The sequence below is a fragment of the Mustela putorius genome, unplaced genomic scaffold, assembly GCF_011764305.1.
Source record: "Mustela putorius furo isolate JIRA1106 unplaced genomic scaffold, ASM1176430v1.1 tig00000788_pilon_pilon_pilon, whole genome shotgun sequence".
NCBI classification, from domain to species: Eukaryota; Metazoa; Chordata; class Mammalia; order Carnivora; family Mustelidae; genus Mustela; species Mustela putorius.
Window position 1 is genome coordinate 8,844,724 of NW_025421481.1, and position 27,874 is coordinate 8,872,597.

At 38.7% G+C, this 27,874-nt stretch overlaps 1 protein-coding gene across 1 annotated transcript in view; it reads right to left on the minus strand.

Annotated features, from left to right (window-relative positions):
- CFAP54 (cilia and flagella associated protein 54) overlaps positions 1–24,757 on the minus strand; it is a 303,235-nt gene extending 278,478 nt beyond the window's left edge. Inside the window, exons 1-5 of the mRNA XM_004748490.3 lie at positions 24,379–24,757; positions 15,781–15,886; positions 13,096–13,239; positions 8,347–8,518; positions 3,633–3,691 (exon numbers count right to left, since the gene is read on the minus strand). Coding sequence (XP_004748547.1) covers positions 3,633–3,691; positions 8,347–8,518; positions 13,096–13,239; positions 15,781–15,886; positions 24,379–24,707 — 810 coding nt within the window. The 5' untranslated portion in view covers positions 24,708–24,757. The remainder of the gene's footprint in view (positions 1–3,632; positions 3,692–8,346; positions 8,519–13,095; positions 13,240–15,780; positions 15,887–24,378) is intronic.
- Between the last annotated feature and the right edge of the window lie 3,117 nt (positions 24,758–27,874).

The window sequence follows — 27,874 nt, forward strand, 5'->3', positions numbered from 1 at the left end:
TGTTGCCCAAAAACCCTACTGTGGATTTTTGCATATGGACTGTTGTGGTTTATGGGGGTATGGGATCAAACCGTGTATATATTTTTCCCTTTAAATTCTCATATCTTTTCAAAACCCCTTGGAATCCCTAATATTAGAAATCTCACATTTCAAAATAAAAATAGCTTTAGTCACTAATTGCTCATATTACATTTGGGTTCATATGCAGACTTAGAATAAGTCAATCACATATTTTAGTGCCATAAGGGACCTTAAAAGTAACCCAATTTAACTCTAAGAGGCCAAACTGCTTATAAGCAACAGAGCTGGGGCTTAGTCTTTGGACTCCCAAGCACAGCAGCGTTCCTTCCACTACATGGGGCAGCCTTGACAAAGGGGGAGTTCTGGAAACCAAGCATGCAACTTGGGCTTTTGAAAAACTGTCAGGTTTAAAGATGAAAAAGCCATTTCTAAAACAACAACAAATCTTAATTTGTAGCCTTTTTCTTGCTCCTAAAATCTCAAAAGAATATTAATTTAGAAAAAAAAAAGTTGATGGGATTTCAGTGAACTGTTGTCTTCAGAGGGGAAAAAATTTTTTTGAAAAACCCAGTTAAAAGAGCCCAGCAAGAGCCTGGCTCAGGTGCAGAGCAGGAAAAACCCACGGTTTATCAGCTCAGCCACAGGATGGCACTGCAGCATCATTTATGTCATCTTGTACTCTTGACCGGAAACAACATTGACGGGCTTTTCAAAGTTTGTATTTCGGGTTCACCTAATGGTACCTGGAATAATTTGACAATAATTGTTCAAACCACAAAATTTTACTAACCTATTTCAGTTCTATAGTAACATAAAACAGAAATAACTTTTTTTTTAAAAAAGATTTTATTTATTTATTCGACAGAGAGAGATCACAAGTAGGCAGAGAGGCAGGCAGAGAGAGAGAGAGAGAGAGAGAGGAGGAAGCAGGCTCCCTGCTGAGCACAGAGCCCGACACGGAACTCGATCCCAGGGCCCTGAGATCATGACCTGAGCCGAAGGCAGCGGCTCAACCCACTGAGCCACCCAGGTGCCCCAGAAATAACTTTTTTTTTAAATGAATAGATTCTACCATATTTTCTTATGTTTGCTGAGTACCATACAGTTTTAAATGCCTCCGGAGAAACTACAGATTAAACCACAAGTGAAAGTGAAGTTGTGATTTGTCTTTAGGAAAAGAGCCTTCAGAAATCTTGCCTCCCTCCACTCCCTAAGGTTATACTGTTGACCTGTGTTTCTGATCTGGGGAAAGTCCCTGGTCAGTCCTGGTCTTCAGGACATCTTCAGGAATATAATCATGTTGAAAAACCATTAACCCCCCACTCCTCCATTTGAGTGGGTGAACCAAAATGGGATAGGTCATGACAGGATTAAATTTAGTCAACAGGCATGCATTACTCTAGTGGTTGATACGCAGTACAGTGTAGTGTTGGCCTCAGCAACACTTCTCTGTGAGACATTGAGCCTCAGCTTCCTCATCTTTAAGGTGAAGGCAATAATAGCACCTTTCTCAAAGTGATGGTATGAGGATTAAATGAGACAATACGTGAAGAAAGTGCTTAGCAGCATACCTGATAAATGGTAGGCATTCACTGAACAGATGATGATGATGATGATGATGATGATGGTACCTACCTCATAAGGCACCTACGTTGAGCATTATATATGCAAAGCCCTTTACACAATACCTAACACACAGTAGGGATTCAACAGTAATAACAAATGGGAGCCATAATGTCTAGATCCTATATGAATAGGAGTTTAGATTGCTCTAGGACGACCCCAGGAAAAGCCCAAGTATTCCATGTCAATTTCTCTTTCTGTTGTATGCTACAACAGACTAGAACTCTAAAACTACCACAGAATCAGAATCCCTCATACTGAGAAGTGCTCAGATGTGGCTGGTCCTCCAAGGGCTTGTCCCCATTATAGCTCAGGAATCAACTCACCAGCTGAGGGCTTGGGAATTTCTGGATGAAAATTTTTAATTTCAGTGAAATTTCTTATACTGAACCAACTGAAAGAACCACATTTCAATCTTCAAGTGCCAACTGTATGACCACCCACCACCCCAAAACTCTTGCATCTCTCATTCTCCCTACTCCTATCCCACAAGACTGGGAATTATCCTCCTTCAGCCCTTATTTTGTCAGACAAAAGCTCAAGTTCAATAAGAGGGAGAGGAGATGTCTTATGTAGGATTTAAATAAGAAATACTTTTGAGATGACTATCACATGAAGCTAAAATTCTCTCAGCATTAATAAATACAAACACTAACAGTTAAATTTTGGCACAGTTATCTCTGTCCTTCGAGGCTTTGGCAGACAAATGCTGTAGCAGACCAAACTATGATGGCTCTGTGCAGCAGTATTTGTTGCTACGGCAAGTGCAACAGGAGTATGCAAATTCTCTTTAGGAAATCATCTGGAACTGAATGTGGAATTGTTGGAATAGTGTGTAGGCCACATTTACATTATTCATGAAACAGTCTCCCTTCATTTCAATTTACATTCAAAGCACAGAGCTTGCTCAAGTCACTGTCAGTAATAGAGCTTTTAAAAGTGAGGAACAAAACAGAGAGAGAACACATAATTAATGTTGTGCATCCAGCACGAAAGTATCTTTGTTTCCACTTTTATTTTTTAAGCATTGTCAAATTTTAAGATACTAGGCTATATTTTGAGGAAATAAGGGGGGAAAAAGTACCTGCACTGAGTGTTAAAATATTCAGCATAAGGTTTTGTATGCAGTGAAAAAAAACAAAGCAGTAATGTTTAAGATAGAAGAAACAATTCAAGCATGCTCTTGACGGAAGTATATTCTCCCTTCTAGGCCTATATTCCAATGACTGGACATTGACACATGGAATAAATATGTCTCCTACAGACAAAAAGTGCTACCAACATTGAAGGGAAGTGTCAGCTACTTCCTCAAGCTAAAACTGAGCGGCTAAGTACTAGGAAGTATGAATCTTATTGTAAAATAAAGGCCCCTTGCCTTCAGGTCATAACTGGGACAGTGTTTAGGTGGACATTCACCCAATTAGCATGTGAGCCATAAGTCCAAGCTGTTGGAGGACACTGAAGTCCAAACTCCATAGCATACATAGAGTCACCATACCTTTCATCCAAACCAGAATACTTCAAGGAGCGAAAGGGAGCTATTAATAATTACTTATTAATAACTAGTTGTTAATTATAACTGTTTGTTACTAATTATGACTATTAATAACTATAATAAATAATTAATAACTATTAACAGTTACTCTAGGACAACAGACATAAACCAGGATGGATGGTCACCCTACCTAAAGATAAAGTTACCAGAGGAATGTTCAGCATCAAGTTGACAAGTAATGACTAATCTGAGAGACTGAGAGACACTGGAGATCACCTATCAATTTTAGGAATTTTTTAATTAATATTTTATTATATTTTTATTTTTAGAGATGATCATGTTAAAGTAAAAGAAGAGTAAAACTATATAATAAATATTTATTAAATTTTTTAATGTAATTCACTAATTTTCTTTGTTCAGCACTCAATGCTAACAAAAGTCTTGAGAAAAACAGGAAATACAGAGCAAGATATTTTGTCAGTAAATTTCATACCTTGGAAGATTGACCTATGATCATCAGTTTTCTGCAAATGGTATAAATGTAAATGGTACCTAGATGAAGAAAAAGACTGTTAACATATTTTACAGTTAAATAATGGAAATTTTATATCCTGATTTCTGTGGTTTAAGTCTATAGTTCCTAAAACAAGTGATCTTATGAGACAGTCTGATAATGGTTAGAGTTATAACCATTACAGTTTTTTTGTAACTTGCAGCCAAATCATCAAAAGAACTAATTTGACCATATTTTAAGTAAGGAGACATAGGAATCTTTTATCCTCATTTGAAGGACAGCATAAGTTTTGAAATATATTAAACAAAAGAATATTTAAGTAGCATAATTTATATACCCTTTGGTTTTATAAAATGCAACTGGTGCCTATGGTTTATGACTAAAAAATTAAAGACTGATCTCCAAATAAGATTAGAATACATATTTAATCAAATGGTACATTACTAAACAAGGACACAAGGAAACTCATGATAACTTAAAAATCAAAACATATAATAGATTGTATTTTATTTATTTGCAGTCTCATAATATTTACCCCTTCATTAAGGTATGTCTTATAAGCACTCTAGTGAAAAACAGCATTTCCAACTCCTATTTTAGAGCATTCAAGTATGGCTTTTTGTTTTTTGTTTTTGTTTTTTACAGTCAGGCCATTATTTAAATGAAAACAGAAGGGTAGAAAACTGGTAGAGCTGGGGCAGGGGTGGGCAAAAACAACACCAGACATCTCTCTGTATACAAAGGACATTATCATGCTACAAACATACCCCAAAGATAGTAATGTGCCTTAAAAGGCATGTAATTATAATGACACGTAGTCTAAATATTTTCTATGAAATATCTGATCTAAAATTCATAACCATCCAAATTCAACAATTACGAATGTTCACACTTAAACTTTAAAAGCTTCTGAGAAAAGAGCATCTGCTCCAAAAAACACATCAGTTGATTAAAATACACTTGTAAGCATAGCATAATAAACATTAATTACATAAGTCAGTGACAAAAAAATACTGAATAAACTTTTAAACACTTGTAACACCATAAACTTTATAGAGAATGCAATGGGTCTTTAACATTAAAGGACTCAGCCTTCTTAGTGTGACTGCTCTAGGGACATGGCAGTAGTTATTTCACAAAAGGTTCAGGGGGAAGAACCACTTGTCCACTAACAGCTCAAGCCCAGCATTCTTAACTCAACGTGGCTTTGTTGACGTCTGCTCTTAATCTTTAAATACGAAAATGTCTAACTGTGTTTTTTTATTTTAAAAGTCACCAAGTAAGGATACCCAGAGCAAACTCTTGCCTCCCTGCAAAACATGTGATTCAGGTGTAAGTCAGAAGCCTGTGTAAACATGTCAGTAAGAGAAACTAGGGAATTTCAGAAGACCTGAGGACACTGCCCTCAAGAATGACTAGGGCCCTCTGTATTTTTCAAAATAAGATTTTAACCTTTCCAGACCATATTAATGTGCTGACTATAACCGAATCCTTCTTTGATGGTTCAGGATCTTGGCCTGGCCCAAAAATTCCCATTGCAGAAGATTGACAGAGAGTAAATGACATAAAATGGAAAACAGTTTAAATCTTTACAATCTCTGGCTATTCTGGAACTTTGTTTTATTTTTAACCAAATCCCTAATACAAGTTTATTGCTTTGTCATGTGACTTCTTTTCATCAAAGATGACCACCACCAAAATAATCTGGCTATGTGAGTGTTGAATGAATTGGGTTCAGGTTGGTTGTGAAGTAAAGTTTTATGCAACTGTCATACACCCAGTTAGAGTTTGTGAAAGAACTAAAAGTGGTTAACTATCTTTAAGAAAACAAGAGTGTGGAAGCACCTGGGTGGCTCAGTGAGTTAAGCCTCTGCCTTTGGCTTGGGTCATGATCCCAGGATGCTGGGATCGAGCCCCGCATTGGGCTCCCGGCTCAGCGGGCAGCCTGCTTCCCTGCCTCCCGCCCCCCCCACCCCGCCTGCCTCATCTTTCTCTCTGTCAAATGAATAAATAAAATCTTTATTAAAAAAAAAGAAAGAAAAAGAAAAAGACACAAACCAAGAGTGTGATGTGTAACAGTCAATTAAAAGTAAAGAGAATCGTCTTAATGTCTGACAGAAAAGGTAAAATGCATTCTGATAAATTGTAGGTCAATTTATTTTTCACTCCTCAAACTCCAAACTTTAAAAACTAAAAGGTTTGCACTTGTAAATCCCCTAGTCAGAATGCCCTTCCCCCAAATATCCAAATGTCTTAGTCAGGTGTTTACTCAAGTGTCATCTCAGTGAGGTCTTCCCTAATCATTCTGTTTAAAATAGCAGCCCAGCCCCAGCCCAAACGCTGCTCTCTATATATCCTTCTTCGCTTTTTCTCCATCACACTCATCACTCTCTGACACACCATTTAATTTTGATTTATCATCTCCCTGAGGCATTATGTAAGCATGAGAACAGTTTTTGTCTATTGTTCACTCCTATGTCCCCAGCACTCAGAACAATATGTTGCACTTAATAACTTTGAGATGAGTCCATTAAACAGGGACTGTAATTAGAAAAAATTAAGTATATGCGTCTTCCACAACCCAGCAATCCGACCGCTGGACATAAATCCCTGAAAACTTTAACACAGAATTATAAAAGGACACACGTAAGGATATTTGTTGCAGAATCATCTGTGCAATTAGAAGTAGGGCAAACCAGGTGCCCATCTAGAGGGGTGTATGGATATCTGGAATACAATTCAACAGACAGAATTAATGAACTAGATTTATATATAAGAACCTGGTTCCATTCTAAAACCATGGTATTGAGTAAAAAAAAAAATATGTAGGAAACAATAAAAATCCAAATAATGATACATATGTATAAAAAAGCACACATCAAATAAAGTTCTGTAGAAGACACAGAAACTATTGTTTTGTTCCGTTTTTAGAATATTGGGATTTTTGGATGTGATCTTAAAAAGACTGCAGACAGGGTGTTATTCCACCTCTCAAACAAGGCCAACTGCAAGACCCAACCCTCAGCCCAACCACTCCTTCCTGAGCTCAGAACCTCTGGTCCTGCTCAGACCCTGCCAAGATACGTGAGAAACTTAGGGGGAAGAACAGCAGTGGCTCCTCAGGGAATCACAGATCTTCCTGAAGATGATTAGACAAAAAAGCTTAATAGGCACTGGACTGAAAATTTCTTCCAAAATCAGGCTCATCTTGGGTAGCAAATGTTAGGGTCTAATTTCAATCAAAACGTCAAAAAAAATTATTTGAGCAGGAGGAAGAGGGAAAAGGCTAGGAAATGTACTTTCAGTTGCCATGGATGAGGGAAAATCCAGTGTTTTCTTTCAAGGTATTTGGTCCTGGTCTTACACACTGTCATTTTCCTTTTAAGAAATTATTCAGGGCGCCTGGGTGGTTCAGTGGGTTAAGCCGCTGCCTTCGGCTCAGGTCATGATCTCAGGGTCCTGGGATCGAGTCCCGCATCGGGCTCTCTGCTCAGCAGGGAGCCTGCTTCCTCCTCTCTCTCTCTCTCTGCCTGCCTCTCTGCCCTACTTGTAATCCCTCTGTCAAATAAATAAATAAAAATCTTTAAAAAAAAAAAAAAAGAAATTATTCAGAGATCAATAAAGTAGGTGACTGACTATAACTTTAAAAAGAATGTAAGGGGCACCTGGGTGGCTCAGTGGGTTAAGCCTCTGCCTTAGGCTCAGGTCATGATCCCAGGCTCCAGGGATGGAGCACCACTCAGCAGGGAGCCTACTTCCCTGCCTCCCACCTGCCTGTCTGTCTACTTGTGATCTCTTTCTCTCTGTCTCTCTCTGTCAAATAAACAAAATCTTTTTTAAAAAATAATTAAGTAAAAAATTTAAAAAAAAAAGAATTTAAATTGTAACTCCTTCAAGAGAAAAGCAGATGCTATATTTTGATAGCTAAGATTTATTCCACAAGACAACTATACCATATATATGTGTATTCGCATACCTATACAATGTAGATATATATATAAATACACTATACACACGTATGTACACATACATTCTCAGAGTTCCTTACTCAAAAGCAAGTAGGACGAGAAGGTTGATGAAAAGAAAGCAATAGTCACTGGACAAAGTATTTGAGGAAAGGACCAATAAATGGATGATGCTTAGAACTAGTCTAACCTGCCGTGGTCCTCTGACCCCTTTACCACTTATATTTACATATTAACCATGCGCCCTACTTTTTCATACCTGAAATTGACTGTCTCCACAGCCTCTGACCCTCCCTTGAGCAGGAAACCCAAAGACATGCTTTGTTAAGTCCCTGCTAATGGGGACAAACTAAAATACAACAAAAATATAAAAAGGACAAAAAAAAATACCCATAATCATCCTATTATGAAATGAATGGGGCTTTTTAAAAGAAATTATTGATATTAGGAGAATTTTTTTTAGAATTTGGATACGTAACTTAGTTTTTTGTGGTTTTTAAATTTTTATTTAAAATCTGGTTAGTTAACATACAGTGTAATATTAGTTTCAGGGATAGAATTCCATGATTCATCACTTAACATATATAACACCCAGTGCTTAACACAAAGTGCCCTCCTTAATACCCATCACCCACTTATCCAAGATAATCAATCAAATTACGATCAAACTTGGCATCTAAATAACTTTCTGAAAGTTGTCATGAAAAATAGACGACATTGGCACCTACCATTGAAGATAATCCAGCAAAGGTGCTCCTGTGGCAAAGCTACCTGCATGATGAGTCTCAAAGAGGACAGAATCTGCAGACACTGGGTCACAGAGTCTTTATTCTGCAGATTCACATCACTGTCACAGACCAGCTCATATTTGCAAATATTTTTGCTACTTAAAGCATGAAACTGAAACACAAAGAAAATACAAATTAGAATATAAGTAAGGTTTATGCAACTTAGAAAAGCATTTCTTAAAATGTGAAAAAAAAAAGAAAAGAAAACAGAAATGATTCTGCTTAAATAGATTATATCGTGCTATAGAGTGAATGTTTGGGACCCCACCAAATTTACATATTGAAACCTAATCCCTAGTATTTGGATGTGGGGTCTTTAGGAAGAGATTGTCATGAAGATGGAGCTTTCATGAATGGGATTAGTACCTTTTAAAGAGACTCCCAAAGAGCTCCCTACTGCCTTCTGCCCTGTGAGGAACAGCCACAAGACAGCCATCTATAAGCCAGGAAGTGGGCCCTCACCTGACACCAAATCCTCTAGCACCTTAACCCTGTGGTCCCCAGCCTCCAGAACAAAGAACCTGATGTTATTTAGACCATCCAGTCTATGGATTTTTGTTAAACAGCCCTCAAGGACTAAGACCTATGGAAAGAAATGTAGTAAAAGAGGTTTCTTCAAAGCATCCATTTAGTTAAGCTTACTTGTCCTTAGTCACAAAAATTTCAAAAGCCGAAAAAGGTACAAATTTTATTTCCAACAATATAGAATTGAGTTACACTTTGTAAATCCTCCTCATTAGTATTTTAATCTATTAATCTGGATGCAATTATTACCATTTATACAATTCATTCAGCAAATGTCTGCGGCACACCTCTATTTGCCACATTCTGCTAAGCAATAGGGACTCAAGGACAAAGATGTTGTCCCTGTTCTTGGCAGAGGGAAAAGCATTCCAGGCACATGCAATGTTAGGAATCCTTAAAGTCGTTGCTGTAGTCACTGAATTGAAAGTCTTTTGTAAATTTGGGTAAAAAGGCTTAAAATAAAGATATTAGGAATGCCTGGCTGGCTCAGTTGGAAGAGCATTCAACTATTGATCTTGGAATCATGAGTTTCAGCCCCATGTTGGGTGTAGAGATTACTATAAAAAATCAGCTTTGGGACTCCCAGCTGGCTCAGTGGGTGGAGCTTGCCACTCTTGTTATTAGGGCCATTGAGTGTGAGCCCCATGTTCGTGTAGAGATTATTTAAAAATAAAATCTTTTAAAAAGAGAGAGATTAGGCTATAAAGGTGGTGCATGGTCAGAACATAGAGAACATTTCACATATGGACTTTAGCCAAAGGAGAAAGTCAAAGGGCAATGGAATAAAATGATCTGATTTACAGTTTAGAAGTTTAGAAGCCAAGTCTGACAAAATTGGGGAAGATGAAAAGCAGAGTATGGAGCACAAAGCTACAGGCAGGGGGACTAGGAAACTCAAAGGCCTTTGACGTAGTCCAGAGATACCAGAGTCCTGAAATAGGTGCTAGAATCAGGGATGAAGAAGAAGAAAAAATTTTTATTAGGATTTATTTATTTGAGAGAGAGAGCATAAGGATGTGCACACATGCTGGTAAGAAGGGAGGGGAAGGGGCAGAGGGAGCGGGAGAGAGAGAATCCTAAGCAGACCCCACACTAAGTGCAGAGCCTGACCTGGGGCTCAATCCCAGGAGTAGAGACCATAACACCAGCTGAAACCAAGAGCTGGATACCCAATCAACTGTGTCACCCAGGTGCCCCGCAAAAGGAGAGATTTAAGTTTTATCTGACTTAATGGGATTTAGAATTTTTTAAAGATTTTATTGATTTATTTGAGAGAAAGTGAGTGAGAGAGACAGTATGAGGGGGAGAAGGGGCAGAGGGAGAAGCAGACTCCCCACTGAGCAGGGAGACCAAAGCAGGACTCTAATCCCAGGATCCTGGGATCATGACCTGAGCCAAAGGCAGACACTTAACTGACTGTGCCATCCAGAGTCCATCGGATTTAGATGTGGGAGGCAAGCGAGAGAAAGCGGTCTACAGTGATTTCTGTTTGGGTGAGTGGCTGGTACCAATTATGGAGGAAAGGAAATGAATTCACTTTAGGATATGTGGAGTGTGACATAAATCTCACAAGAGAGATTCTAGTTAGAGAATCATCACTACTGCTAAAGCTGTGGCAGTGCACCATGCACTAGCACAAATGGGCCTTCCTCTAATATATGTGATTTCCCACTGGTATACATGTAGACTATTTCTAGCCATCCTATAACTGGATGTGCATTTTGGAACAGTTATCCTCAAAATGTTCTCTCTTAGAAGCTGATAGTGATACCTAATATCTTTTTAGTGTCAGGCCCTATTCTAAGTCTTTTTTTTTTTTTAAGATTTATTTATTTATTTGAAAGAGAGAGATCACAAGTAGGCAGAGAGGCAGGCAGAGAGAGAAGGGGAAGCAGGCTCCCTGCTGAGCAGAGAGCCCAATGCAGAGCTCGATCCCAGGACCCTGAGATCATGACCTGAGCCGAGGGAGAGGCTTTAACCCACTAAGCCACCCAGGTGCTCCAATTCTAAGTCTTTTATTATCTCAACAATCTAAACAATCCTTTGAGGTAAGTCTTATTGTTATTTCTGTTTCACAGATGAGGAAACTGAGACACAAAGAAATTACATAGCTTTTCTGGGGTCCCATCATTAGGAAGGGGCACAGGAGCTTTTTGAACCCAGGCAGGCTGACTCTGAGAGACCAAATTCTTACCAACTCTGCCACAATGCCTCCCCCCATTACCACAAAGAGGATCATTAAAAAAAAGATGAGTATCTCTGCACAAAAATATTTGACAAGTAAATTCTACATTATTACCACTTCATGTATAATTTTTATGCATCTAACTCTAAAATCTATTTCCCTAACAAAATTTCTCAAGACCTCTAAATTCTTCATTGTCCAGTTCCTATTGGACTACATTTTCAATCCATTTGTTCTCTTACCCACTTATTTTATAGATATTTATTGAGAAACACAGTGTGCCACAACCTCTAAAAAACCAAATTATTCACAGATTTTCATGCCATTCACAAGGGTGCTTTTGGCATACTTCTATGTTGGCTTCATTACTTTACCATCTGCCTCTAGTCTTTGTCCTTCTAAACTATTCAGTGTAGTATTTATTCATTCATTTAATAAAGCTTTATTGAGCATCTATTATATGCTATTATATCTATTACATGATCATTGTGACACAATCTCTAAAACATCTTTCCAAAGTTTATTAAGTGCATTTTCTTATCCATCACTGAAAACATTTATTAAGCAACTTAGAGCACACAAGCAAATGCCATGCTAAGCAAATGAAAGACATTTAGAAGCTGTCAACTAAGGAATACATTGCACAGCTAACAATAAATTGTAGCTAAAATAGCTACTGCTTTCATCCTACTGTATGTGCAGCAGTTTGGTCTCCAAAGACTTTTGGCAAAAAGGCAGTTTGGAACTGATTCACTGTTCTAGGCACTAGAGGTTAGAGACTAGAGCAGTGCCTGTCTTCACAAAGCTCATATTCTAGAAGGGGAGACAGGCAATAAAAACATAAACAAATAAAAATGTATATGGTAATAATAAGTAGTATAAAGAAAAATAAAGCATGAAGTGCAAGAGACCTGAGGGAAGGGATGGATGAGCCACACAGATATCTCGGAGACAAGCTTTCCAGAAGGAGCTCACAGTGCACTCGTACTAAGCCAGAGAGGCTGGGTGGAAGCAGAAACATGTAACAGTACGAGAAAAAAAGATGGGGCCATGGACCAGGGTGGCATAGGAGGGGACTTAAAAGTCTAAACTCCTAAGCTTTTCATTCAGTACTCTTCCCAATGGGATGCCAATTTATATTGCCCAGTATTCTGATTCATGTACTTATGGTACAGCCAAACTGAACCACTCAATGTGCCCCAAACACGCCTTGGGATCTTCTGCTAGTAAACCATATGCTGTTTCCGAAGGCTTGAATAGTCACTAAGTTTGGAATAACATTGCTTTGGAATCAGACTGATTAGGGTTCAAACACCAACATTGCCCATTGCTTTAAGGGGCTAGGGTTCTTAGCCTCTGTTTCCTCATCCGTAAAAGAGGCATGACCATATCCGCCTTCTAGGATTGTAATGAAGCTACAAGAAGACCGCTCATATAACGCTTACTGAAGAAGATAGCTCCTGACAACCGCTCACAACCCCTCGACCAGTGAATGAATGGTAGCAATTAACATAATAATAATACTGGTGTATTAGAAATAATGCATCCCATTTCTTTTGTATTAAAAGATCTATGCTTGATTCTCTGAGCCACTAGTTAACTAACTGTGCCATCAGGTTTCTTTCTCTCTTTTGTAAAATAAGGGTAACAACAGTTTCTAGCTCATAAAGTTATTGAGGATCAGATATATTTTCCAAAGCATTTCATAAACTAAAAGCACTCTACAAATATTAGTTATCATAACAATAATAGATGTCTGCTGGAGGAATGAGTGCTTATTATGACACAATCTCCAAAACATCTTTCCTAAGTTTATTAAGTGCATTTTCTTATCCATCACTGAAAACATTAAGCAACTTAGAGCACACAAGCAAATGCCATGCTAAACAAATGAAAGACATTTAGAAGCTGTCAACTGAAGAATACGTTGCACGGCTAATCATAAATTGTAGCTAAAACAGCTACTGCTTTCATCTTACTGTATGTGCGGCAGTCTTATCTCCAAAGCCTTTTGGGAAAAAAGCAGTTTTGAACTGATTCACATCTGCTTTATTCTCATCAAAGTTGATAGTGAACTGTTGAAGATACCTTCCATAGCACTGTAAAAGTGCCAGTTTGTATTCCTGAAATAAAAGAGGACTTGATGAAAGTTTCAAAGTATGACTTTGCTTATCATTATTAAAATTTGGTAATATTCAAATTATTCTTAATAGTATCAATGTTGATTATTACTGTAACACTCTTTTACTAACACCATTACATCGTAACTACCATTATCACTAGCATCTCTAAACACATATTATGTGAAGACACTGCACTGGGTGCTTCATGTGCATTATTGCATTAATCCTCCTCCCAATAAGCCTATTGTGAGACGAGACCATCACGACCTCAAGGACGAGAATATCCACCAGGGTGTGAATAATGATGACATAATAATGAGAATATTCACCAGGGTGTGTGTGGTAATACCTATATATACTCAAAATCCAAAAAATTCATCATCACCATGTCATAGTAATCCACCTACTCGAGGCAGATGAGTTGCATAACCAGCCTTGCTTCTCTGATACCTCCTCAGTTCGAAAAAAGAAAGAAAGGGGGAGAGAGGGGAGAGGAAGGGAGGAAGGGAAGGAGAAAAGAAAAGGAGGGAGAAGAGGAGGAAGGAAGGAGAGAAAGAAAGAACGAAGGCAGGAAGGGAGAGGATAGGGAAGGCTCTCTTTTATCTGTCATCAGTCTCGGAAGCTGCATCAGGACAAACTAAAAAAGCCTGAGCTATTGTTAGTTAGGACTCCTATTAGTCCTAATTCGTGGTTATGTTTCCATTTCAAAATCAGGCCTCATCTCTGCAGCCCACAGGGCACAGCTGACCTGGAGCTTCAGGACAGGGGAGGCGAGCAGGGCTGCGGATATGAGTCAACTGCACCCCTTCGACAGCTTCCTCCCCTACAACTGTCTCCAGGGAAAGCAACTACTCTCCGTGTCTGCTGCCTATAGGGTTATCCAGGCCCTTGGGAGGCATCCACAGTCAAACTTTTGTTTCTGTTTCTATTGACTTTTTTGTTACTTTTCACTAATGGAGTCTGAATCTTTTCCTTTCTAACTTGGTTCATACAATGAATTTACATCTAGGTTCAAAACAAGACTGTTCCAACAAAGCGAACTTAACTGGAATTAAATAAAACTAAAGAGATTCTAGAACCAAGAAACAACTCTAGTTCATTTTCAGGATTCTAAATACCTCTATCAACCCACTTCCTCACCAATGAAAAGTAGATTTAAAATGTTTTCTTTGTTCCTTTAAGTAAATTTTAAAATATCCTATCTGGGCCTTTCTATCTGAAATATTCTGAATCTTTAGCCACTACCCGGCATGAACTTGCTTTATCAATTTCTAACATGTTCTTCCCTCCTCCCTCCACCAATATCCGCTCCACCCACCTGAATACTCCACAAACACCACCCAACTGTGCTGTGTATCACCCACCTCCTATACTGAGAAGTATAAAAACAGAGAGGACACTCTTCTAATACTTGTCAAAACAGTTATTCCACTTCACATGAATATAACTCACAAGGTGGATCTTGTCCAAGAGTTTTTTTTGTTTTGTTTTCAATAGTTTTCCTATAGAGAAACTTTTTTTTAATCTGTAGTTTTTATTTTTAAATTTCTAAGAACTACGGTCCAATTACATGAAGCTAAGCTGATGCTCTAATTTTGGCAGCAGACAATAGAACATCTACATTTGAAATTTCCTCCACAGCTCATCCTCCATTTGGTAAACTTGCCTCTCAAACCTCTCCCCACTAAAAAAAAAAGAAAAGAAAAATAAATTCAAGTCCAGAAAATAGAAATGGAGGAGGAAAATGAAGCTGAAAAACTGTAAATCAAGAAAACATTGAAAATGGCCTAAAAACCCTTTGGATTAAAAAAAAAACTCTTTCCAAGGATTCTAGATGTGTCAAACATTCATATTTAACTTGGACTAATTTGGGCCTATGCCAGAGCTTAAAGGAAAAACTTACATTATCATTAACTGAAAACCCAGCTATGGTGTAGTCTTACTAAAGCAAATCTACAAGTCCACAGCAATCAGACCTGGGCACTGTTATCTAGAAATTGGGCACAAGCTCAGTTCGGAGTACGATACTAAGCAAGAAACAGGGCATGTAAGGAATGTCTGCTCTAATTACATATAGCAAAACATTAAGAAGTTGAAAGTAATTAAAACAGGGTGCTGGGAACCAGACAACAAAGCAGCAAGGCCAGGAACCCATGAAAGTTGTCACTGGGCAAGGTCAGCCATGTGAAAAACAACAGGAAGTGGTGTCTGGTCTCCTTTGTATGAGGTAGGAACATGATGACTCAGCATTTCCTGTTGGGCACCTACCACACCCTATGTTAACCAGGGGCTGTGCGCCTGCCCGACCCCAGCCAGTTGTCTATCTGTTCAGGAATCTCTCACCTCTGGAGAATCTCAACTACAAAATTAAAAAATAAACACTCTTTTGATTACTGTGCCTCATTAAAATTTATAACATTCGTTCATATTTTTCTTAGGGAAAAAAATCAAATCACGTAAAATAGGAATGGTGTCAAACCAAATAATAATAATTAGCCAAGAAAGTTTCATTTAGGCCCTTTTTACTCCAGAGGCACTTACTTTCATTTCACAAAGGCTATCTCCAACCTTCAGAAGCTTTTCATTGTAATAAGCAGCTGGCAGCCGGGGGGCATATTTGGTCCAGATATTAAACAAAGAGGTGGCGCTGTAAGAATCATAAAATAAAATTATATCTTCAAAGTCAGCAAGAAACCTCAGTTAATTAGCAAACAATCCCTAAAAACTTACTTTGTGCTGTCTTTCAATGTGCCTTACTGTCAATGGCTAATTATTACTAAATATAGTGAAAATTATTGCTTCCTTTATGCCAAACACTGACCAAAACTATCTTTTTAAGATTTTATTTATTCATTTGAGAGAGGGTGTGAACAGGAGAGCACAAGCAAGGGGAGGGGCAGAGGGAGAGGGAAAAGCAGACTCCCCCAGTCATTCCCCCATGAGCGGGGAGCCTTGCTCAATCCCAGGACCCAGGGACCATGACCTGAGCCAAAGGCAGATATTAACTAAGCCACCCAGGCACCCCTGATCAAAGCTCTTTATATGCAATTTTTAAAACAGATCTTACTTTTTAGAGTAATTTTAGGTTCACAGAAAATTGAGCAAAGGGTATGGAGATTCCCCACATACTGCATGCCCCACCCAAATGCCCAGCCCCCCCCCCACCCCACCCTTATCAACAATCATTCCCCACCAGAGCGGTTTATTTGTTACAACTCATGAACCTACATTGACACATCATTATCACCCAGTATCTAGTTTAATTTAGGGTTTACTCTTAGTGTTACATACCAAGTGGGTCTGGAAAAATGTATAATGATGGGAATCCATCATTATGTTATCACAGGGAGTAGTTTCACTGCTCTAAAAATCTTCTGTGTTCTGCCTATGCATCCCAATCTCTCCCTTAACCCCAGGCAACCACTGAGCTTTTTATTATCCCCATAATTTTGCCTTTTTCAAAATGCGATATAGTTAGAATCATATAGCATGTAGCCTTTTCAAACTGGCTCTTTTCACTTAGTAATATGAATTTAACATTCCTCCATGTTTTTTCATGGCTTGATAGCTCCTTTATTCTTAATGCTGAGTAATATTTCCTTGTCTAGATAAATCACATTTTATTTATCCATTCACTTACTGAAGGATATCTTGTTTGTTTCAAGTTGTGGCAACTAGAGTAAAGCTGCTATCAACATCCATGTGCAGATTTTTGTATGGACGTAAGTTTTCAACTCCTTCAGATAAATACCAAAATGCATGATTGCTGGATTGTATGGTAAGAGTATGCTTAGTTGGGATGCCTGGGTGGCTCAGTCAATTAAGCAAGCGCCTGCTTTCAGTTCAGGCCATGATCCCAGGGTCTTGGGCTGGAGTCCCACATCAGGCTCCCTACTCATCAGGGAGCCTGCTTCTCCCTCTGCCTGCCACTCCCCCTGCTTGTGCGCTGGCTCGCACTCTCTCTGACAGATAAAAAAAATAAAATCTTTAAAAAAACAAATAAAACTCTTTAAAAAAAAAAGGGGGGGGGTATGCCTGGTTTTTTAAGAAACCACCAAACTGTCTTCCTAAATTGGCTGTAGCATTTTGTATCCCACCAGCAATGAATGGGGAGTCCCTGTTGTTCCACATCCTCCCTTCATTGGTGATGTTGGTGCTCTGGATTTTGGCCATTCTAATAGGTGTATAATGGTATCTCATTGTTTTAATTTTCATTTTCCTAATGATATATTTTGGGGGACCATCTTTTCATATGTTTATTTGCCACTTATATTATCTTCTTTGATGAGGTTTATGTTAAGTTCTCTGATCCATTTTTAAAATCAAGTTGTTTGTTTTCTTATTGTTGAGTTTTAAGAGTTCTTTGTATATTTTGGATAATGGCCCTTTATCAGATATGTCTTTGGCAAATATTTTCTTCAGTCTGTGGCTTGTCTTTTCATTTTCTTTTTTTTTTTTAATTTATTTTTTTTTAAGATTTTATTTATTTATCAGAGGGGGGGGGGGGAGAGCGAGCACAGGCAGACAGAATGGCAGGCAGAGGCAGAGGGAGAAGCAGGCTCCCCGCTCAGCAAGGAGCCCGATGTGGGTCTCGATCCCAGGACGCTGGGATCATGACCTGAGCCGAAGGCAGCTGCTTAACCAACTGAGCCACCCAGGCGTCCCTGTCTTTTCATTTTCTTGATGGTGTCTTTCACAATGCAGAAATTTATTATTTTAATGAAGTCCTGCTTATCAACTCTTTTTTCATGGACTGTGGCTTCAATGTTACATCAAAAATATCATTATCAAACCCAAAGACATCTAGATTTCTCCTATGTTCTCTTTTAGGAATTCCATAGAATTTTACATTTAGGTTTGTGATCCATTTTGAGGTAAATTTTGTGAAGGGTGTAAGGTCTGTGCTGAGATTCATTTCTTGCATGTGGATGACCAGTTGTCCCAGCACCATTTGTTAAATTATCTTTGCTCCATTGTATTATCTTTGCTCCTCTGTCAAAATCAGTTGATTACATTTATGTGGGTCTGTTTCTGGGCTCTCTGTTCTGTCCAAATGATTTATGTGTTCATTCTTTCACTGATACCACTCTGTCTTGATTACTGTATCTTTAGAGGAACTCTTGAAGTCAGTCTTCCAAATTTGTTCTCCTCTAATATTGCATTGGCTATTCTGGGTCTTTTGCCCCCATGCAATTTTGTTTTCATTTCATTTCCACAACAATCTTGAGATAGGTAGTCTCAATATCCCAGGTATATAGTTAATGAAATTGAGGCCAGTTCATCCACGATCTTAACTAGTATATTACTGTGCCTGCCTGTCTTCTGGAATGTAACTATCTGAGGGCAAGGATTTTGACTATGTTATTCATTGCCCAACCTCAAGAATAGTGAGTATCTAGTATACATATGTACTCAATAATTATTTGTTGAAAAAAATGAATGAATACATAAATTACTAGGAAAAAATTCCTTGTTTTTATATTATTTTTTTCTTTAAAGAGTCCAGGGATTTCACTATCAAGTCAGTCCTTTAGGGTTCTATTTCTTTCCACCAAGTAAACAAAAATAAAACATACAATATTCTCAAAATAGTTTCTAGTTATTTTCTAGCAGATCACTGCTCATTTTGTTCATTCATTTAGTTAATATTTACTCCTTTCCCCTCTCTCAGAAATTATAAATGCCTCTACGAAAAATCCAAATTTCTGCTCAACAGTTGTCCAAGCCTATCTCATAAATTTCTATATGTGGACAGTATTATGTACTGAATGAGTGTGTCCTCTCAAAATTCTTATGTTGAATTTGAGTGTGGCTATTTTCAGAAAAGGGTACTCTCAGGAAATAATTAAGGTTAAATTAGGTCATAAGGGTGGGGCCTTACTTTGATGGCATTAATGCCCATCTCAGAAAAATTCCAGATAGTTTGCTCTCTCTCTCTTTGTACTTGGTCAGAGGAAAAGCTATGTGAAGCCCCAGTGCTCTTCTGCAAGCCAGTAAGTGTGCTATCACCAGAAACTGACACTGCAAGTCCTTGATCTGGGCCTTCTAGTCTCCAGAACTATGAGAAAATAAGTATCTGTTGTTTAAATCATGCAGACTATGGTGTTTTGTTATGGCAGCCCAAACTGACTAATTTATAATTACTAATTAGAAACTAATAGCCCAAATTGACTAATACAGGTAAGAATGAAAACTTAGGGACTGAAGATGGCTCTAGTACTTATGATGTATATGTTGGGATATTATCAGAACAACCTCAAGAGAAACATGTCAATTAATGCATTCAAATAATTAAATGATGTTGAGTTACAAGGGAGGGGTAGGGAGAAAGGATATTCTTGCCTTCTTTGACTGATTAGTAATATTTTGGGAAATGAAAATATACACATAGCCAAGTAGTAAATAACCATGCCCAAAAAAGTTATGGTAAATATAGCCATAGAAATTTTAAAAGGAAAAGGTTTTTTAGTTTAGGTTTTTCATTTTTTTTTAACCTTTTCACTTTCATTTCTGTTTCATGAAATGTCACAGTATTAGAATAAATATAATGAATCCCAAGAAGTCAGCAAGCCTTGTTAGAATTCTTAAATTATGTAGATGAAAGACTTAATATTTTCAAACCTTAAAGATGAGATAATGATGACTATGTTTATTACTCATAAAAGAAAAATGCCAGCTTTGTTAAATCAATCAAGCTTATATAATAAGCAAAATTTTTTTAAGTGAACTTTAAGTTCAAGTTAAGACTGCTCACTGGGAATGACTTACATAATGATTAAACAAGAAAATACAACAAACACTATATAATGTGCATCATTTAAGAGAATGTTAATACCCTTCGGATTGCTGACTTATTATAGCTGCCACTGGATAGTTAGAATTCTCTAAAATAGAAAATCTTAACTATATAAACAACATCTAAATCTCATGTGGTTATAACAAAAGCATACCTTTAAAAAAAAAATCTGTCAAATTCTGAGTTTAATAACATTGCCAGTATTTTAAATTTTTATGCTTATGTAAGTTCCCACAGTTATAAAAAAAATTTTGATTTTAAAAAATAACGATCTCTCAAATATGTTATAAAAGCAAATCCTACCTCTTGTATTCTTTTTTTTTTTTAAGATTTCATTTATTTATTTGACAGAGATCATAAGTAGACAGAGAGGCAGGCAGAGAGAGGGGGAAACAGGCTCCCCACACGGAATAGAGAGCCCAATGTGGGGCTCAATCCCAGGACCCCAGGATCATGACCTGAGCCGAAGGCAAAGGCTTTAACCCACTGAGCCACCCAGGTGCCCCCTACCTCTTGTATTCTTAACTGGCTTCCACATTGTCATTCTTACTCCATTTGGACAAGATTACATAAATACATACATATAATATTAAATAAGGCTAATCCCTTGCCCAAAACTATCCAGTTTTTTCCCACTGCATTTGGAATAAAGGCAAACTCTGTAAAAGGCCTCTAAAACCTTCCATAGCCCTACCTATGTCTCTAATCTCACCTCATAGCCCTGCACCCACACTCATTCCTCCCAAGTCTCTGGCTCTTTCCTGCCAAGATCTTCCCACATGCTTATTCCCTCTGTTTATCCTCTCTCCTTGCCTGATACCCTTCTAATCTCAGCTTAATGTCACCTCCCTCACCGTTCACCTCCATGCTGTGTTCTCTTGAAGCCTCTGCTCAGGTGTCACCTACTCTGACCGTATTACTGAAAATTGCAGTCTCCTATCTCCTACTCCATAACCCTGCCTCTCTTTTTAGTTTTCTCCCTAGCATTTATCACTTTCTAGGTTACCATAAAATGAACTTATTTAATATGTTTATTGCATACCTCCTCCTCTCGAATATAAGCACCAAGAAGGCAGGGATCTGTGTCTGGTTCACTGCTAGATCTCCAACACCTAGTACAATACCTGGCACCTGTAAGTGCTCAGTAGCTTCTTCCCTCATTGCACTTGCTGTTTGTATGTTGACTTAATGACTCACTGAAAGCTTATAAACTCCATGAGCACAGATTCCCTACCTATTTTTCATGACCATATAACCTATGGCTAATGCAATGCTGGGCACACAGTAGGCATTCAATAAAAGTTGTTGTGCAAATAAATAAATATCTAAATTTTGTGAGAGGTTAGATTGCTAAGGTCCATGTCAATCATTAAGGTTTGTAATTCTCTTACAGTCTCTTTAAAGAAGAAACAGATACTCTAATGACCAACTGGCCCAGGTCTACTTTCCCATATATAACATAAACAATTATTGAAACACAAGGATAATAATCCTTGAATTCTTTCAATACCAAATACTCATTGAAAGTTTACTCTAGGGGAGCCTGGGTGGCTCAGTCAGTTAAGCGGTTGCCTTCGGCTCAGGTCATGATCCAGCCCCAGATTAGGCTTCCTGTGGGGAGTCTGCTTTTCCATCTCTCTCTGCCTCCTATCCCCTGCTCATGCTGTCTCTTTCTCTCTCTCAAATACAGAAATAAAAATCTTCAAAGAAAGAAAGAAGTTAGTTCTCTCTATCCCAACCACCAAGCTAGTTGCTAAAGATAGAAAAATGAAAAAGAGGTGCATTATCCAAAGTCAGCAGGGAGCTTCCATTCTAATGGGGGAAATGGATAATATGCAAGAAAACAAATAAATAAAAAATATAAATGGGTGTTTGAACCTGCATTAAATAGGAAAGGCCTCTCTACAGAGGTAAGAACTGAGCTAAGACCTGAAAGAAAAGAAGGAGCCAGATATTTGAAAAGCTGAGGATAGAACATTTCAGACTAAGGCAGCAGCAAAGTCCCTGGGATGAAAAAAATAGGATTTGTCTGCCTGGAAAGTCCTGAGAGAGAAGTGAGGGATGGGCTGAGATGGAAGAGGCAGCCAGGGCCAGATGCTCAGACCCTGGAGGACAGAAGGAGTCTTAAATTTATTCTAACAGCGATGGGATGCGATAGAAAGTCTTGAGATAGGAGAGTGGGTGGTTGATTTATAAAGGTTACCCTGACTGTAAAGTGAAGGATAGATTTGAGAATCCAGAGGCTGTGGGGAAAGCACAATCTGTTGGTTTGAACTACAAGGCTGGTGGTGGAAACGGGAAGATAAAATGCTATCTAAGGCACAAGCGCAGAAGTGTTTTAAATATAAATACACATAGCTTAGTAATGCACTTTCCTTGGTCAGTTCTTGGTTCTCATTCTACCTGGCCCATCAGCAGGATTTGCCACTGTTAATAGATCATTCCTTCCTAATTGGAAACAGTTTCTCTACCTAATTCTCTACCACTGCCATCACAGGACACACTTACCCTTTTCCTCCTACCTCCCAGCCACTCCTTCTTAGTCATGCCACTTTCTTATCTCCTCTACTTGTCAATGTTGGCATGCCCAGGAGTTCAGTCCTTGGCCTCTCCTTTTCTTCATCTACACACACCCCCTTAGCAATTCTGAGTGTCATGATTTAAATATCAATAATATGCTGATGAGTTGCAAATGTATATCTCCTGTACCTCCAGATCCAAATGACCAACTACCTATGTAATAGTTCTGCCTGGGTGTTGAATTACATTTCAATCTTAACATATCTAAAACTAAACTCCCAGGATGCCTGGCTGGCTCAGTGAGAGGAGCATGTGACTCTTGACCTTGGGATTCTGGGTTTGAGCCCCACATTGGGTGTAGAGATTACTTAAAAATAAAAATATATGTTTTAAAAAAAGAAAACTATAACTCTTGATCTGCCTCTTTCCTACCAGAAACCCGTTCTTCCCACAGTCTCAATCCTATCCCAGGAGCCTCACACTTGCCATTTTTCACTTGTGGCCAGTTCTTCCTACAGAAATCTTTATTAGGGGCACCTGGGTGGTTCAGTGGGTTAACCCTCTGCTTTCGGCTCAGTTCATGACCCCTGCATCCGGCTCTCTGCTTATCAGGGAGCCTGCTTCCCCCTCTCTGTCTGCCTGCCTCTCTGCCTACTTGTGATCTCTGTCTGTCAAATAAATAAATAAAATCTTAGAAAAAAAAAAAAGAAAGAAAGAAAGAAAAAGAAAAAGAAATCTTCCTCAGTTGCTACTATAGCTCCTTCTCATCTTTCTCAAAGGCCACTTTTCCTGACTTAACCTAACCATGCTCCCAGGCCCCCCATTTTAAATTTCAACACTATACCATATCTTCTATCCCCACACTGGGCTCTAATATTCTCCCTAGCATTTCTTTCCCTGTAAAATTATTTCTGTACTTGTTTAGTAGCTGTCTGTAGCAACCAAAAACATATGCTCCATGAAGGTGCAAATTGTTCTATCTTCCATTAATTTCATATTTTCCTAGTTCCTAGAATGGTACCTGATATATAGTAGGTGTTCAATAAATAGTTAAATGCATTAATGAATAACAAATGTACGTTAAAACTATTTCATCATATTAAACGCATGAATGAGAAATAAAAGTTGAAATTATTCACTGTGCTGGTATTCTTTGACATTTGTCTACACTTTTAACCGTTTGTTCTGCGAGGTATTTTGACTGCGAAAGAAAGATAGTAACATCATCAGGAAAGAACCTTAAAAACAGGTAGTTTGTAGTAACGTAGGGATACAACTCCCAAAAAGGCAAACATATATGCAAAATGAGTACAAAATCAGTAAAAACAAAAAACAAAAAACACTGTGACCCTAATAACAATATAAAAAGGAATTAAAGTATAAAAGGGAATTAAAGTGCTCATGTTCACGGCATTAAGAACTAACTTTTTCAAGAACCTAAGCTACCTTAAAGTTATCTCTTTTTCCTCATATACAAAATTCTACCCACAACATGGAAACTTGTGAAACCCCTGAGTGAGTCAAAAATTTATCGGCATGGGGTAGCGTCGCGACTGGGGAACACTCAGAAGGAATGGTGAGTTAGGAAACACTTCTGTGTTTTTCTTTTGACCCGAGCAGGAAGCCAAGATGTACCATTTACTGGGAATTGAGGATCGTTAAGAGCGATGAGTCTCCACTTCCAAAACTCTGTTTTTATCTCCAGGTCCGCAACTCTGACCCCGCTCTGGCATCACCGTGGGCATCCTGGAGGGCATCTCCTCAGGCCCCAAGAGTTGCCCGTCTCGGGCCGGCGCCCTCCCCAGCGCCCTGCCTCTGCTTACCAAAGCCGGTGGAATTCATGCTTCTGTTGCCCCGTGATCGCTAACGCCTTCTTTCTCTTCATAAAGCCTAGTAATTCCCGGATTTCCCTCTCGCAGGAGGCCAGGAGCGGGTTTTTGGCGTCCAGCGGTCCATAAAACACGGCAAGGGGCAAGGAGTTCTCGAGGCAGGCGGAGCGCGGCACTGGGCTCGGAGAGCTGTCCTTCGACTCCAGGGGCGACTTCGAGAGTGCGTTCGAGGTGGGGGGCGGGGTCGGCGGCGGCCCCGTTGGGGACAAGGATGTGGGAGACAGGGTGACGGGAGAGGTCGAGGAGCTGTCTAGCGCCGCCATATTGAAGAGACCCCGACCGGCTTTAAGTGTGTGGACACGCGGTTGCCTGGCGACCGTCACCGGGCAACCAGGCTTCCAGCGCGCTTTCGGGAAAACACAGCGGCCCCTAGAGGGCAAAAGGGGAAAGAACCCGGTCCGGAAAGAAACCACGCTCTGGCGGCTTGTTTGCCCTCTTCACCGGCACTGCTGTATGAGAGAAGAGAGAGGTTTTGTGCAGAAAGCCAGCGAATAGCAAAAGCAAAAAGTTACGATTACAAATTCAGACTATATTCGTTTTCCATTTCGGCTATTTAATGATAATAATGATCATTAATATGTGTGTGTGTCAGGCATTGTTCTAAGCATTTGAAACAATCTCATTTCATCACAACACCTTTACCACCTAGGGTATTATGAGTATCTCCATTTCACAGTTTAAGAAACCAAACTTTCCTGACCAAGGTCAGAATAAACTGTAGTATCAGGGACCAGATCCCAACCTTCTGACTCCCAAGCCTGTGCTCAAAATGAGTTAAGTTTCAAAAAAAAAAAAAAAAAAAGCTTACCAAATCAAATCAAAATTAAAATTAGGAAAATCTGACAACCAGTTTAAGAATCAAGTACACTGGGCGGGGGGGGGGGGGGGGGGGGGGGGGGGGCGGGGGGGGGCGCCTGGGGGGGATGGGTGGATCAGTCAGTTAAGCCTCTGCCTTGGACTCTGGTGTCATCCCAGGGTCCTAGGAAAGAGCCCCACATGGGGCTACCAGCTCAACGGGGAGCCTGCCTCTCCCTCTCCCTCTGCAGCTCCTGGGGCTTGTGCTCTTCCGCGCTCTCTCTCTCAAATAAATAAATACGATAAAATAGAAAAGAATTAAATACATGCAAATGATCTATTCTCTTCCCTCTATTTGTACCTTGAGGTCTGTAACTATGGAAATGATGGCTGTGCCTAACAATTAGGGTTACATTGTAGTTCTTCACTGGTATTTCATCCTTATTCTAATTATCACTATATTCTAAATTAATAAGCATTTCATTCAACATTAACTGCCAGACATTAATGCATACTGGTGGCCTGAAGTGTTAACTCTCAAAATACATTTGCATTTTAAACAGAGATTTTAGGAAACTTGCTTCTGATAGGGAAACTATAGGCCTTAAGAAAAATATCTGGGGATAAGGGAATTTCTTTTTTCCCTGCATATTATGGGCAACAGTAAGTTTATTTATTTGCTTACTTAAGGTATAAGTTTCTAACTTTATAAAATATACAATGCCAAAAATTATCTAAGAGAAAAAACAGAAGTATTTGATGTCTTAGAAAAATAGGTCTCTAACAATGAAAAGTGTTGCTGGTTCTGTCGCACATAAAAATAAATAAAGATAATGGCCCTAACACCCTGTGAGCCCAATTTCCCACTTAAGATTAAGAAGCTTATTGGACCACAGCCTGATTTCCTTCAGGTCTGACCTAATTTCTTGCAGGCCCTGTGGGCCTGTGCTAATTTATGAGGCTGGCCTAATATGCCATGTGTACTGTACTCTAATATTCTTTGAAGGAAAATGATGATGATTTTGCTCTTCAAGACAGGTAATTAGGACCCAGAACCTTTTGGCAGGCAGTGAGGTGACTTGTCACCTCACTATAGGAGTTCAATTCTCCACTCAGGATATACAAATCATTCTCTGATTAAGATTTTATCTTTTCTCTAAATGAGCAGTAAAAATGTTAAGAACTTGGAGAATTTCAGCCTAAAGAAGTAATTCATTCTAGGGATATTCACAAAAAGTATTAATAGATCTTTTATTTTTTTAAAAAAAATCAGCTTGGTAAATTCTTCCTCTCCTCATCTTCTCCTTGTTCTCATATAACAGACTTGTCTATTTTAGATCAAAAGCTGATGTAATTTGCCTCTGAGTACTACCTATTATACTGATGAAAAAGAAACTGCAGGATAAAATTAAATTAAAGTGGTCAGAGGGGAGGAAGGAAAAGAAAAATAAAACAGATGAAGTGGGGTCCCCCCTTCCCCGGTCTGTCTGCTCTCACAAACAATCTTACTAAGAGTGCAGGCACTTACATTTCAATGTCACTGGTAAAAGAAAATGTGACTTATTAAATTCAGATGCTTGAATTATGAATCTTAGTCATAGCATTGCATCTTAGTCATTTTCCTCCTTGCAAATACAAAGTTGACAATGCTTCAGTTGCAGTAGTTTTTAAAGGCTTGTCTGAATATTTAAATGGCTGCTGTATTCTGAATCATCATCGTGCTAAGATGGAAGTTTCAATTTTGTTCAGTTTAAATCATATTTGAAACATTTTTTAACATTTTTGAGGTGTTATATTTCGTGTAATGAGATGCAGCTATTAGAATATCTTTTCTATTCCCTTGTCACTTCGCTTTATTCTTGCCACTGAACAAATGCCACTGAAAGAATGGAACTCTGCAACTATTGTGTCTGGCAGGGCTAAGTAATGTAAATAGCTTCCTTATAAATAATGTAAATTGCTGCTTCCTTATAATTAATGTCTCTGCAGGCTGCATGGATTCTTTTTGCTTATTCAAAAGTCTTTATAATCTAAAATTGCTGTTACCGAAGGAATAAATAAGGTTAGGACTCTCTCTATTCCTAATTTAGTTGTTAATCATTTGGATTGTCCCAAATATGTACCTATATACAGTCTTTAAAAAAAAAAAAAGGCACAAAGATCTCCTTTTCACCATACCACACAATATTTAAACGTTTTTTTAAAAAACTTCTCCATCCTTTCATTTCATGCAATGCAACAATTTCTTTAGTGAGTCATAGAAATGCATAGGTGAAACCACACATTCCTTAGAAGAAGCAGATGACACACAACTAACATGATAAAAAGGTATGCTGTGATATGTGCTGAGATGAAGATCTAAAACATGCTATAGGAGTCCCAAGATGAAGCAGGAACTGGAGAAAGACAAGATGACGCTGGAGAAGGTGGTATTTTAGATCTGGACGCTTCCCTGCTCCTCATTAACAGAGAGCCCCTTGCAATAGGGATTTGCCTTTTTACTGTGATAACCCAGCATCCGAGCCTGGAGCCTGGCACAGAGTAGTAGGGCTTAACAAATCTTTGTTGGAATGAGTGAATGGAAAAAATTAAGGTGGAGAACCTTTAAAAGGATATCACTGATTGAGAAAAAAAG